The sequence below is a fragment of the Tauraco erythrolophus genome, chromosome 7 (genome assembly GCF_009769465.1).
Source record: "Tauraco erythrolophus isolate bTauEry1 chromosome 7, bTauEry1.pri, whole genome shotgun sequence".
NCBI classification, from domain to species: Eukaryota; Metazoa; Chordata; class Aves; order Musophagiformes; family Musophagidae; genus Tauraco; species Tauraco erythrolophus.
Genome location: NC_141471.1, coordinates 58,558,519 through 58,572,147, shown reverse-complemented (window position 1 = coordinate 58,572,147; position 13,629 = coordinate 58,558,519). Strand labels below are relative to the sequence as shown.

Genomic DNA, 13,629 nt, shown 5'->3' with positions numbered 1-13,629 from the left:
CTAATGAAGCTTCACTCAGCACCCTTTTACACTGAACTGCCTCACTGCTAACAAAGCCTTAGTGCGTGTCCTCAACTAGAGGTTTTGACACAAGTTTTAAGGAAATTGTCATGCTTCACATTCTGATTGTTTCAGCTGCGCACGAGCGTGATTCATTACGCAGGAGGATGTAATTGTAGTGTGAGATTGTCAGATGATCACGATGGGTAAAGGTGGTGAGGTAATGGTGTGGTGGTACTACACTGTGTTATTATCTGGCAGTTCTATGTGTAACTAAGCTGTGCTGCCACCTGAATGTGCTCTTCTTGAGCTTTCCAAGTAACTAAATCTAAGTTATGTTTGGTTCTTAGTTTCTCCTATAGATGTCTCTTGTGTTTACATCTTCTGTAATGTAGACATGGTTGTGCCTTTGGACATCAGAGCTTGTTTTGGCCTTAAATCCCTGGAGGAGGGTACATTCTGTCACTGCGCAGTGACTTTCCCATGCCTTAGAACTGTGCAAGCAGACAAAATATTCTGCCTTCATATAACACAAATACTATTGTATTACCCTTGGGGTGAGGTAAGGAGTGAAACGAAAATGTGGGAAGATAGTAGTTGGAGATCTGCTAAAACTATAATGTGACTTTACAGAAAAGCTAATGAGATTGTTGCTGTTTTTACGTGTGCACGTGCACATTAGATTGTATGTGACTGAACTGTCATGGAGCCCTTTTGTATTGGTAAGGTCCAGAGATGTGTGTTTGAGCAAGCAGTTGTGAGACTGAGACAACTATTCCAGACATACAGAATAATGGCATTTGTAGCCTGGGAAGGCAAGTTGAATCTTTCCACTCGGTGTAAACTAGATTATTCTTTCAGTTCCTGATTGACTTACTGAAACTGGATATTTTTAGGTTTTAAGTGGCACATTTGCTTGCTTTTCTCTGAAAAAGTACGCTAGCTAATCCTTGGTGAGGCTGTTGTGCCTCAGTGCTTGCTATTTAAGCTGGAAATTCCTTCAAATGTCTGTGTTCTTTCCCCTGCAGCTGTCATATTTCATGTTTTCTTGTATGGTGTTGACTCACTGTGGCTTCCTTTTTTAATTCTTGCTTAGTAAACTAACAAGAATTCTTGACAAATACTGTGTCTCTAAAAGAAAACACTAGATACCTAATGTAAATCTTCCTTTAATTGTTCTTGGATGCTGTTAACTCATTAGTGCCCTTTCCAGATGTTGAAGGCTTTCTTTGCTCATGTTACAAAAAAGATGAGCTCTGTATAATTCCTGGAGTGGCTTCCAGTGAAAAAGCAGATTGCTTTCACTGAAGATAGCAGAACTGAAATTAAGTCCTTAAGTATGTAGGGATTTAAAACAAATCCACTTCAAACAGTGCATGCGGGAGAAGGAAAAGAAAACTAATGAAGCAATATTTTTCTTCTAGATTTTTTCACTTCATACCTGTGAATTTTCTTCAATCCAAAGATGGCAACAAATAAGCCTAAAGGACAGAATTCGTTGGCTTTACACAAAGTCATCATGGTGGGAAGCGGTGGTGTGGGAAAATCTGCTTTAACACTACAGTTTATGTATGATGAGGTAAGAATCTGCACTAGAAATTATCTCAGGAGATGTCTGCTACGTAGTGTTATTTAAGCATTCTTTAGTACAGTTATTTCTGAAAGGGTCTAAATGTATATGAGGTATTGTGAAAGTCAGCGATGAAATTGAACAAAAATGTTTCTTTTTTTTAGTTTAGTGATTTGCCCTCTAGAAATACTTGTAGAGGTATAATTCGGCATTTTTCAGACTTCTAAGCAATTGGATGTTCTGTCATGTTATTCAGTATTTTTTTTCGTTCTTCACTAGACCCTTTAGAACTTATTTAGATGTTATAGCTCAAAGCTTCTTCACTTAAGTGAGTTGTATGATGCCTGAAATGATGACCAATTTTTTCCTGTTTTTTTATGCTGCTGTTGAAGAGAGGAAAGAAATCTGTTTCTTGTTTCCTTACTTTTTTCCAGTGAAAGTAATTCTTTTTGATTAAAAGGCAGAAGTTACAGCTTCAATGTTCTTTAAAAGTGGATACTAAATATATTCCAAGTCAGGACTGCCTGATAGCATAATGGAACGCAGCCAGATGTTACGCTTGACCAGAAGCAGAGGTTTGGGTAGTGCACAGGCACTGATGTTTTGTGGTTACCTCTAAAATTTCTGTGCAATGGCTGAAGAAAGCAAAAACCTATAAACTATTTGGGCTGGTGGAGAGCCTGCTTTAACTGTGAATCTTTTGAGTACTTCACATAGCCTAAATACATATGTTTACTTATTAGTTACTGTAACCATACATGATTTTCGTTTCCTCTGTATATGCAAATAGAAACGTTTGCCTTGTACAGGCGTGATTTTATACCATGAAGTTTTTTTTTTTCTAGTTTGTTGAAGATTATGAGCCTACTAAAGCAGACAGCTATAGGAAAAAGGTGGTTCTGGATGGGGAAGAAGTCCAAATTGATATATTGGACACAGCAGGGCAGGAGGACTATGCTGCAATTAGAGACAACTACTTCCGAAGTGGAGAAGGCTTTCTTTGCGTCTTCTCTATTACAGAGCTGGAATCCTTTGCAGCGACTGCAGACTTCAGGTAAGTTACAAGGCAAGATAATTATTCTAATTACAGTAAGGTAATTACAAGTGAATTTTTTTGTTTGTTTGTTTTCTAATATCCTTATGATAGTCCAGATTGCATGACGGCTCTTACTGTAGTCACATAATGTTTTGAACAGATGCCCAGCCATGCCTTTATCTGTACCACTTCAGATAACTTCACTGCAGTGTTGCTGAATACCAAAAAGGCTATTGCCACGGAGTAGACACATAGCAATGTTCAGAAGGCTTCTGCCCTTTGTAAATCCATGTTGCTTGGCACTTGTGCTAAGAAGCAGTATCTGTGAGTAGGCATACTGCTATCCAAAGTAAGGAATCTGAGAAAAATTGCTTACAGACTGTATGGTTGCATGTAGTGTATGCAAAGTACTGCATACTCCCTAGAGTAGTCTTTTTTTAGTTCTTGCTTCATATAGAGGATTTTGTTGTGTTTCTCTTAACCTGTGAAGCACCGCCTGGACCAAAAGGGCAGCTGTAGCATGTCCAGCTGTTTTATGCCAGAATACTTCAAGGTTACAAAGATGATGTGACCAGATTCCAGTTGAAAACTGCACAGAAGAACCATGTCTGGTGATGTCTGTCTGCAAAGTCTTAGGTGATGTGAAGTATGTGTGTTGTATTCTGGGAGAGTGAAATGCATAGTATCAACACAAATCCTTTTTACGATGATTTTATGAACAACAGTGAGAAGAAGTATCTTTGACTATTCCATAGTAGCCATGCATTTTGTGTAAAGGCCTGCTGTAAATCTGTCCCTTCAGTTTTGCTTGGATGGAATTTTTCTCTGTGAAATATAATGATGTACATTTTTGAATTTACAAGACAAAACTTATGCATAGAGTTCTTAATAACCTAAGAATAAAATTCTTAACAATTTAAAAGATTTTAAAAAGATTTAACAATCTTAAATAACATTCACCCTTCCCATCAAAATCAGTATTTTACTTAATAGGGAGCAGTGTGGTAGAAACAAAATTTGGAACTGAATCTTTCTGGTTTAATAGAGATTTAACAGGAGATTTTTTTTTTAAGATGCTTTTTAGGCATGCAGCATATTAAAACTCTTATAATGGTAAAAGACTATTAAACAGGCAGCAGTATGTTACAGGAGTTTAATTTTGGCTGAGAGAGAAAGCCTGTTTAAAATACTCATCACTATATTAGAAAAAGGACAAAAGATACCGAAGTTCTTTTCTTATCATTATTTAGCAGTTCAAAGTGTAGTGAGATAGGAGAGGAGATAACCTTTGAGATAAAAGTAAGGAAACAAATATAAAAATAAAATATCTGCCTCCTGCAGAAATAAGGCTTCTCAGAGCTGTTGTCAACAGTTCAACTTAATTAGCACTAAGTATCAGAATATGTTTAGTCTCATCTCTAAGGGAGGAGGAAGACATCTGGAGAGGGGAGAAGGTGAGTTTTTCCTCTTCTGGTGTTTTTTTTTGTGTATGTCTCTATATGCATGTGTTCATAAATTTTGAGAGAGAGTGAGGGAGAAGCAGGCCTTGAGTGGTTTGCAGGTTTTTGCTAGGTATTGTTAATCCTGGAGACGATTTAGTGTAGTTGAGCTTCTTTAGGGTGCAAAATGACCTATTCAGATCTGTTTAAAATCCTGTTAATGCTTCGAAGAACATGATCTTCTGTGGCTCTAGAAAAAGTCCTACTTTTCCAGCAAGGTGAGTGTTGACAATATACACACTGGAACAGCAAAACTGGAAGGAAAAAAAAAACTTCAATGAAGATATCAGAACTCTCCCCAGCCCGAATCTGAAAGTGCCTTTCAAGTTACTATTGAAACTGTAGAAGCTTAAATGCTAAAATGCGACTTTAGCATTAAAAATTACATTCTTTCTGCTCTGTAAAAGTAACCTGCATCTCTTGAAGGTGCAGTTAAAATACCTTTGGCATTGCTGAGCAGCCTGAGGCAATGCTACTTAAGAGACAGATATGAAAGGAAGTGATGAGAAGAATTTGGATATTTGATTGTTTCCATGGAATTTTGCTCTGCCAGAATGGCAGACCTCCAACAGGGGAGCTGTTTACTGCTATTCAGCGTCTTCAGCGAGGCTCCTGGTGTGCTCTGAAATGCCATTGCTGCAAGTAATTTTTTTCAACAGAAAGCAGACATGCCATGACTAGAGTTTTACATATTTGAAAGGCAGTTTGATAAAATGTGGAATAGATAGAGTGGAATTAGTCTGTCTCTAATGATTTTTTTTTTTATGTTCTAGATTTCAAGCTGACATATCATTAATTAGATATTTTTTGTTTAGGAGATATCAGTCTTCAGAGAGGGCTCAAAGGAGAATATTGTCATCCGGATTGCTGTTAGATTAACTCTTTACAGGGTGAAATTGCTTGACATTGTGTGAACAGTTAGGGTTGCAAGCTGCTAGTTTGTAACAGAAGTCTTATTTGCACAGGTACCGAAGTGACGTCGTGAGTTTCCTTCTGGCCACTCTTCCTAATCCACTGACTGTTCAAACTACTTTTGCAGAGCTGCAGACCCGGTTAAAACACTTGCACTGACATTGGTGGAGGAGAGGAGGAATGCTGCTTTAGTTACATATCAGAGATGAATGTGGTGTTACAAGCTGCTTCAAATATGTACTTGTTTTTTAAAAAGATTATGGGCTGAGTGCAATTGAAGCCCTGTGGGTAAGACTTCCTCAACAAGACTACATGGTATCCAGAGCTTTCTGTAACAGCAGGATGATACTGCCCTACACCAAATAAGGACCTTTTAGGATATCAGTTAATTAATTCTCCTCAGTTTCTCCCCATTCAACTTTAAACCTGGCAATGGATTTCACCTCAACCAGCAAAAGGAATTTGTTTCTGTGTGCTTTTTGTCGATCTTTCAGAAATTGCTTCATGATAAACGGCTGCATTTCACTACTAACTAACTTCATACTCTTTTTCAAGACAAAATAGAGATATCTGTCTTCTGGGAAAACTGTTCTTCCTGGTACTTCTAATGCATTTCTAATTAGAAAATAATTTTCTTTTTTTTTTCAGTGTTGGAGACTTATGTACCATACCATTTGTAGTACTGAGTTTTATTTACAACTCTAAACCCTTTGTCCTCGCAGTTCGAACAGTAGAAGGGTCTGTCTTTAAAAATCTGATGCATGTGCAACTAAGATCTGTACGCTGGCTTATAACTGAATTAGATCTCTGCAGAGATTGAGTATAGTTGGCTACAGAAAGATTCCTGAAACGAAGAGATTTTTCTTTTGGTATATATAGACTATTTTATCAGCTTTAAAAATAGCACATGCGTTTTATTAGGAAAAAATCGAGCATGAAACTGAAGTTTGAGTAGCTTAAAAATGGCAATCACAAATAGTGAGATAAAGACAATGGTAAATGCTCTCAAGTGACACCTTTAGTAAAAAGAACGACTGATTAATATAAATTCTCATCTAAATCAATCCTGTTGTACTCTGTTTCGTGCTGACTCGCCTCCCTCCTTCCTGGAGGGGACTAGTTGTCTGTCTTTGTCTTCATTCTGTATAATGTCATAATGAGGTTTAAGATTTTACTGTTACGTAAGCTTCATAAAAGGAATAAGTGGGTTTTCACTGGGACATGGAAGACTATTTAGTCTGAGTTCTTTTTGTGTTCTAAGAATAGTACTCCATGCAAAGCTCAATTTTCTTTTCCTTTTTTTTTTTCCCCTCTCTCCAGGGAGCAGATATTAAGAGTAAAAGAAGATGAGAATGTTCCTTTTTTGCTAGTTGGTAACAAATCAGATTTGGAAGATAAAAGGCAAGTTTCCGTAGAGGAAGCGAAAACCAGAGCTGATCAGTGGAATGTTAACTATGTGGAAACTTCTGCAAAAACACGAGCTAATGTTGACAAGGTAATAATGGGCCTCTTTGCACAAAGAATCTCTCCATCAGTTTTTACTTTATACTTCTCTTCTGTCGATCATACTCTATATGTTCATTATTTTAGCAGTTATTTTTGCCAAATTTGGATCAAGCACTTTTCTCCCGTAGCTTGCGAGGAGTGCACGACTAGGCGACTTCATGTAGAACAGCGAAAACGTTAGGCATAACAAGTTTATCCCATCCTAAACTGTAAGGAGTCATACAAGACATTATACAAGACTTTATTTCATTAAACATATCTTGAGGCAGCGATTTTGGCCTAGGCTTCTTGCTGCATTTTCTATAACTAGAAGACAATCTGCTTCTGAACACTGAGGAATGCTGGCTGATCCTCAGCCAGAATAAAACTTCTTACAAAAGTAGGCAAGGGAGGGGATTGGAGCCCTTTCTACCCTCATCTAACCAGATGCTTGGTGGTATGTTGCTTCGATGAAGAATGGATGAACCATTTTAAGCTTTGAACAGCCTAGAAGTGCCTCATGAGTTTTCAGGGATAAAACCTGGTTCAGAAGGTCGTGAGATAAGAGACAGAATCTTTGTCTCCAAGGAGATAAATTATTGATTAGTTTTAAGTATTTCAGCTATAACTCTAAAAGACAGGATTTCTTGGAGTACAGAATTCAGAATAACTCTCAGCCTTGTAGACTGCAAGAGTAACACGTGTGGCAAAAGAAATAAGTAGTTTAGTTCAATGTGCCAACCTTTCAGAGCGATGGACAAACTTGATCACATGTTGAAAAATTCTCTAATGTAAAACCTTACTTAGGAGCTGTAAATTACAGCACAGCAGCTGTAATGCGAGTTCTCATTTGCAATAGCTTAAACCTGACTGTTGTCTTCCTGAAGAAACTGATTGTTCTGTGCTACAGTAAGAACTTCATGCTGTGCTGTAGAGAAAATAAAGTCAAATGCAGCAGAACTCATTGATGCAGCTGATTGTTGTTATCGTTATAAAAAATAGTACCTCTTTTAGTTTTAGTGCATGATTGCAGTTTAGCATGTCTATTAGTCATGTAGAAATTCCCAGCTCTTCAAAATCCACTTCTCTGTCATTTAGCAGTTTGGAAAAAGTGTGTGTGTATATATATGGGGTTTTTTTTAATAGCTCTCTAATCATTAGCTTCTGCACACACACATGGTAGGCTACTACAGAGCTCCAGGTTTCTTTTTGCAGCTGGTGGCATTATGGATCTAGATTAGCATGTATCAAACAGAATTAAAGTTTGACAGGCCATAAATGATGCTTTTTTGGCACTGGTAAGTACCAGGTATTCTCAGTTACTTGGAGCATTTGAAGTTAGAGGGTTTGTTATGCAGACTGAAGTTACTATTCTGTAAGAAATCTGGCTTTGCTGAACTCCAGAATAGTGGGTTTACTCAGGTGGGGAAAACAGTCGGCCTCCACTCACTTTGGTAAAGGTGACCCACTAAGCATCTTCTCAGCAGGGTACGTATCCCAGGCAGCTAAATACTATAGTACAGTATCAATGCTCAAGCGAGTTGACAGTTGCATCTTACTATTAGCACAGATTCAAGTACAAGCAGGTAACTTAGTGCACATTTAGAAATCTAAGGGCAATTTCATTTCTTGATGGAAATGTTTAGTTACATTGATTTTCTTTGGATCTCATGTAATGAAGGATGATACTCTTGCTGCAGTCAATATGAAATTAGTGTCATTGCAAATAAAAACATACTGAGCTCTGTAGAGGAGCTTTTCAGCCCTTGCGCTGTCCATGATTCCCAGAAATGGATCAAGTCCCCTGATCCAGGGATCTAGTGAACATCTCCCAAGAGAGAAAAGTCTTAGAATTGCTCAACTGATTTTCTACAACAAAATTACAAAGATTAAATTATTATTTGCTGTAGCCTTCTGCGAGTTGAGCCAAGATTTGCTTTTCTGATGAATAAAGTAGCTTTAAGCAGTCCAATCATAAAGCCTTAATTGACAGTATGTTCTCTTAAACAAGTCATTGGTGTTATCCCTGACTTTGTCATTCTTATTTCCTACTAAACCACTTGATGAAAATGAAGTTCATATGTACTTTGAGATTCTAATATGGCAGTTGAGATTACCTGATTGTTTATGTATGTTTGTCAGTCATACTTGTATGATTGATAACTTTGCTTTAAAGGAAGTGCTGATGTACATTTTTCTCCCCCAGTTACTTTGCATTTAGACTTGCATCATGGGACTTACTGACCATGAAACGCTCAGTGTATGCTACTGCTCCATTAATATGCTTCTAGAATTGAATGTTGCACTCTTTCAGCCTTTTCAGCTCATCGCTGAAAATAATGTAAACTGATGTTTACATTTTAAAATGTAAATTGATTTTCTCAAGTCTCCTCAGTAAGATGTGGCTAATATGTTTAAAAAATCTTGGCTGGTGATGAGACTCTTCTTTGAATGCTTGTGGAAAATTGTCTGACAAGAATTATAAGCAGGTATCAGAAGACAGGGGAACATTATGGTACCATGAAAGGGGGAGGATTGCATCATATCAACTTGACCTTCAAAACCAGTGAAAGATTTGTTGGATTAATATTTGTTTGCTTCAACTGGTTGCATGTAATTGACTTTATTCTATACAGCTGAAATGGGTATAGTCAGTGATAGCTTAATTTGACTCGTATGTCTGTGATTGTTTTTGCATTTATGTTCTTACGTCTTTTTTAGGTGTTTTTTGATTTAATGAGAGAAATTAGAGCCAGAAAAATGGAAGACAGCAAAGAAAAGAATGGGAAGAAGAAAAGAAAAAGCCTAGCTAAGAGGATCAGAGAAAGATGTTGCATTTTATAATCAAACCCCTGAATTCCTTTCCTACCCTGACCATACTAATAAAAACCATAATTTATAAGCATGCCATTGAAGGCTCAAGTGACTGAAATTACTCTAACATGTTGGAAATTGTAATGTACCACTAAAAGCATGAATTGGAGCTGCACTGAAAGTCAAATTCACTGAAAAAAAATGATGTGGCTTCAAGAGAAGCAAAGTTCAGTCCATTTCATAATTGCCTACCTTCTCACATTTCTTCTGAATGTAGTGTTTCATAAGCAGTCTTTTCTTTTATAGTGAACAGAAAGGGGAAGTATTGTGGGTTCTTGTAAAGCATACTTTTTTTTATCACTGGTAACTGTCAATTCATCTTGTCTTTTGTTGCCTTGAAAATTACAATTGTGAACGTGATACCTAACAAAGCGGTATGCAGTTGTTTTGCCATGGAGTTATGCAAATTAGAAAAGAATAATGTATCTGCGAACAGTTACGTTGGGGAAAATTATATGTGGTTCTGCATTACCTGATTAACCTAGAAGTGATGTAATCTTTCACATGGAAACATTTGACTATGCCTTAATTTTAAAACCTAAACATAGCAGGTTGCTTAATCAAGGGTGTATTTTCAACTTTGTTGCATGGAGACTGCCCTCTCTGTGGAGTGCAGTTACGTGAATGATTTTGCTAACTAGCTGTCTGCTAGCAGTGTCTGTTCTTCAAATGTGTGCCATACTCTGGTATTGGGAATAATACAGAGCAGATTCTGTCATCTGTGACTCGGTAAACGACATGGTGTCTTCAAACTAAAAGGTCAGAATACATGTAAGACTGAAATCATAAGCCTGTGGCACATCTAAGCCTGGAATGGTTGTTTAAAACTCTATGTGCTGATACCTTGAAACTTCCCTTTCACAGGTAGATTTTTTTTTTTTTTTTGGTCTAGATGTTCCTTGGGTTTTAACTCCCTAGACTTGGGTGGAGTGGAGCTGATGCAGTAGTGCTAATGTGTTTTGAGTTAAGATGTTGTCTGGGAAATTCTGGTGTCATCAGTTAATTTCTTTTGTGTTCCTAATAGTCATTATGCTGAAGCTCTTTGCAGGTTTTGTACCGTTTAGTCTAGTTTATGTTGATTTTCAAATGGGGAACATTGTAGCTACTTTTTCTAGCTAATGTTGATATTAAACAATCAAACATGCTTTGCGATACAGAAGCATTTACCATGTGCATCCAACATCCCCAAGCAAAACATACTGCCTCAGTTGCTTCAGAACAGCAAGAATACTAGCACACGGTTAGTATGCTGCATCTTAACTAAAAATATACCAGAATGTCTGAGAGTCTTGGACTCCCCTGGGCTGGGACAGGCTAGATCAATTCCACAAACTGTTATACTTTTTATACATGTGTAAGCCTATAACTGACAGTTTAAAATGTGCTCAAGCAAACTAGGTAACAAATATTTAACTTTCCTGCTAACAGACATTTTAGGGACTCGAGTCTTAGAAGTTATATTTGTCATGTTAAATATTTATCAGTTTACCAATAGGAATTTTGTATGTGTGTTTAGTAGACTGCCAAGTGCAGAATTGAAGTTACTCACGTAACTGTGGCAATTAAGCCAGTGTTCATCTTACTGTGTACTCATTTGGGTCTATTTAGCCAGGGAGTCTAACCACTAACATTGTGACTTTGCTTTGGAACCTGTATACTGGGAACTGAGGTGTTATGAAGCCACCAGACACATGAAATTTGTCTTGGCTGATGCCTTATCCTGTCCTTTTATTTGCTATTTGAGCCATTGAAAGATGAATAAACTTCCATTTTTTTAAAATACTTGTGCGGTGTTAATTGATAATTGTATGATTGATAAACTTTGTTTTAGTTGATGTCAGTTGTCAAGCAGTTAAACCTGAATATTCCAGAGGCCTTTTTTTTGTGTGAAGAAAATTGTAGATTATACCTAATGGGTTTGATAAAAAGCCACTTTGTAAAAGCTGAGGCTATGCATGTGCTACCTTTTATCCAGAGTTAATTCGTCCCTACTTGCCGTAACAGGAAAAACAGGAAAACAAACTGCGGTAAGCTTGTTCCAGAAGTATTTTTCTGTAAGAATTAAAAGTGAGATGTAAAAAAAAAAAACCCCAAACCAACAAAAAAAAACACCAACCAAACAATCCCTACATACGTTTTCAATAAAATAAAAATGTATTCTAAGTCATTTCTTTGAACACACTTGGTGACAAGTGAAGTGTACTTCCTCAACCTGTAGGGAACATAGCTTGAGTTCTGTACATCTTGAGGATCTTGGTACATCTTGAGAGAGTCATCCAAATTGAGTGATACATTTGCATGAGAGGAGTGTTTGCCGTAGCCTGATTCTGTGTCTGAAACTCCTCGGTCTGTCTGCTCAGAGTGCCTCTGTGCCCTAGAGCCTTCCAAGAGGCTGCAGATACTTTCTTACGTTGGCAAGATCAAAGCCTTCTGTGATATTTCCCTCCAGGTTAGCCTAACGCTGGCAGTACTGTTGCTACCTTTTGTGAAATGCATTGTATTGTAAAACTGCAGACCAGAGGGAGACGCCTTAATTTGTAACAAGCTATAAAGTTCAGTCTTGCATTACAGAGAAGTTGTAGATGCCCCTTCCCTGGAAGTGTTCAAGGCCAGGTTGGATGAGGCTTTGGGCAACCTGGTGTAGCGGAGGGTTTTCCTGCCCATGGCAGGGGGGATGGAACTAGATGATCTTTGAGGTCCTTTCCAACCCAAACCATTCTATGATTCTATGTATCAAACTAATACTGAATTCTTATGCTAACTCCATTTGTTTTCCTGCAGCTTTTCCTAGCTTTATAAATTGACTTTCAAAAATGCTGGCTAAGAGATCTGTGGTCTATTTGGTAGTTTCTGTAGCCTCCTGATGAGCATACAATAGCTTCACAATAGTAGTGTCCAGCAGTTTTCTTTGACTGTTCTGAAACAGCATCGCGGTGTGCAGGAAGAGCTTTCCCTTTCATAGAGACCTCATTAACATCCGAGCAGCATACGGAACGACCCCTCTGGCAGTTCCAGTGGTGATCATAATGCAACAAAACACACTCCATAGCCAAGCCTTACGCTCACTATATTCATCTGCAGGAACCAAATATTGTATCTATTACGATGTGAAAATAGGCTTACTGAAAATCTCGGGTTCCTTTTTGGGACACCAAGCTTTGCAAGAGTTCTCCGGTTCCAGAGTCGGAGAGGGTAGGTGTTCTCTACATGATTACAGTCCTGCAAAATGCAGAGCAGCAGAGACACAGCTGGTATTGCATTGATGCATATCATACGTTTAGCTCTAGCAGAGCTGGATCAGAAGGTCAGACTTGAGCCTACAACACTTGAAAATTGAGTAAGGAGAGCTAATAGCGCTCCCTAATTTCTAAACTTTCTCCCATTACTGTCAGACATGTTGGCTCTTCAGCCACGTGGATGCATAGTCAGTCATGTGCGTAAACTATATTTTGTTCCAGACTTGCTCTTGCCAATTTTTGACTGTGATTTTTAACTTAAATAAATGACTGGGTATGTTTTTAAGAGATGACTCATGAAGGAAACCTCTCCTTGCATATTTTTGTGGGAGCTTCAGCTTGTAACTAAAATTGAATGGTAGGAAAGGTGCCAATGTTGGTGACACTGGAGTGTAAGCTAATCTTTGATCTAAATACATTGACCAGATTGGAATATTTTGGTTGAAGCCTCATTGCCAAAGAATGCTGAAATGCATACCACTTGAGATCTGCCCAGAATCAGACAGATGCCAAGAATCTTTGCATTTTCAGAGAGGTCCTGGCTGGATCTAACCTGCTGTCTAACTGGTAGAATCTGTTTTGGGAAAATATTCAGAAGATATAATTTGCTTTGTGTGTGCTGGAGTGTATTTTCCACCTTTTTTCTTCTGTGCAGAATGGAAAAAGACCAAAGTTCACCTTGTTGGAAAAGTTGATTAATATTGCACTCTAGTATTTACCCTGATGCCTCGTTCTGCCTCGCGCGAGGCAACTGCGGACGCTCTTCACCGATCCGGTAAGACCGCGTATGAAACTACATGTACCATAAAGCAGTCGAGATGGGAGTATCCAAAAACCTGAGTGATTAGGTTCCAGACCATGGCATCCGATGCCATTTTCAGCGTTCGCAAGGACATCGCCTGCCAACGGACTCTGTTGTCGAAGTGTTAAAAACTGAGGTCCTGTCTGCACCCCAATAGCGCGGAAACACATGGCTCTCAGAGTGCATAACTGTGTTACCCTGTATATGCAGACATA

General features: G+C 38.1%; 1 protein-coding gene across 1 annotated transcript; it reads left to right on the top strand.

The window, feature by feature from the left end:
• The first annotated feature begins 1,439 nt into the window (after positions 1–1,439).
• Positions 1,440–10,047, top strand: RALA (RAS like proto-oncogene A). The gene is made up of 4 exons (XM_009992603.2): positions 1,440–1,579; positions 2,416–2,624; positions 6,338–6,512; positions 9,224–10,047. The coding sequence occupies exons 1-4, from the start codon at positions 1,466–1,468 to the stop codon at positions 9,344–9,346; spliced, it is 621 nt and encodes a 206-aa protein (XP_009990905.1). The 5' UTR covers positions 1,440–1,465; the 3' UTR covers positions 9,347–10,047.
• Positions 10,048–13,629: the final 3,582 nt, after the last annotated feature.

Excerpts from the sequence above, each read along its gene's own strand:
- RALA (XM_009992603.2), top strand. The coding sequence starts at position 1,466 with ATGGCAACAAATAAGCCTAAAGGACAGAATTCGTTGGCTTTACACAAA. Across the intron at positions 2,625-6,337 it reads GCAGCGACTGCAGACTTCAG|GGAGCAGATATTAAGAGTAA; the intron begins GTAAGTTACAAG and ends CCCTCTCTCCAG. Across the intron at positions 6,513-9,223 it reads CACGAGCTAATGTTGACAAG|GTGTTTTTTGATTTAATGAG; the intron begins GTAATAATGGGC and ends CGTCTTTTTTAG.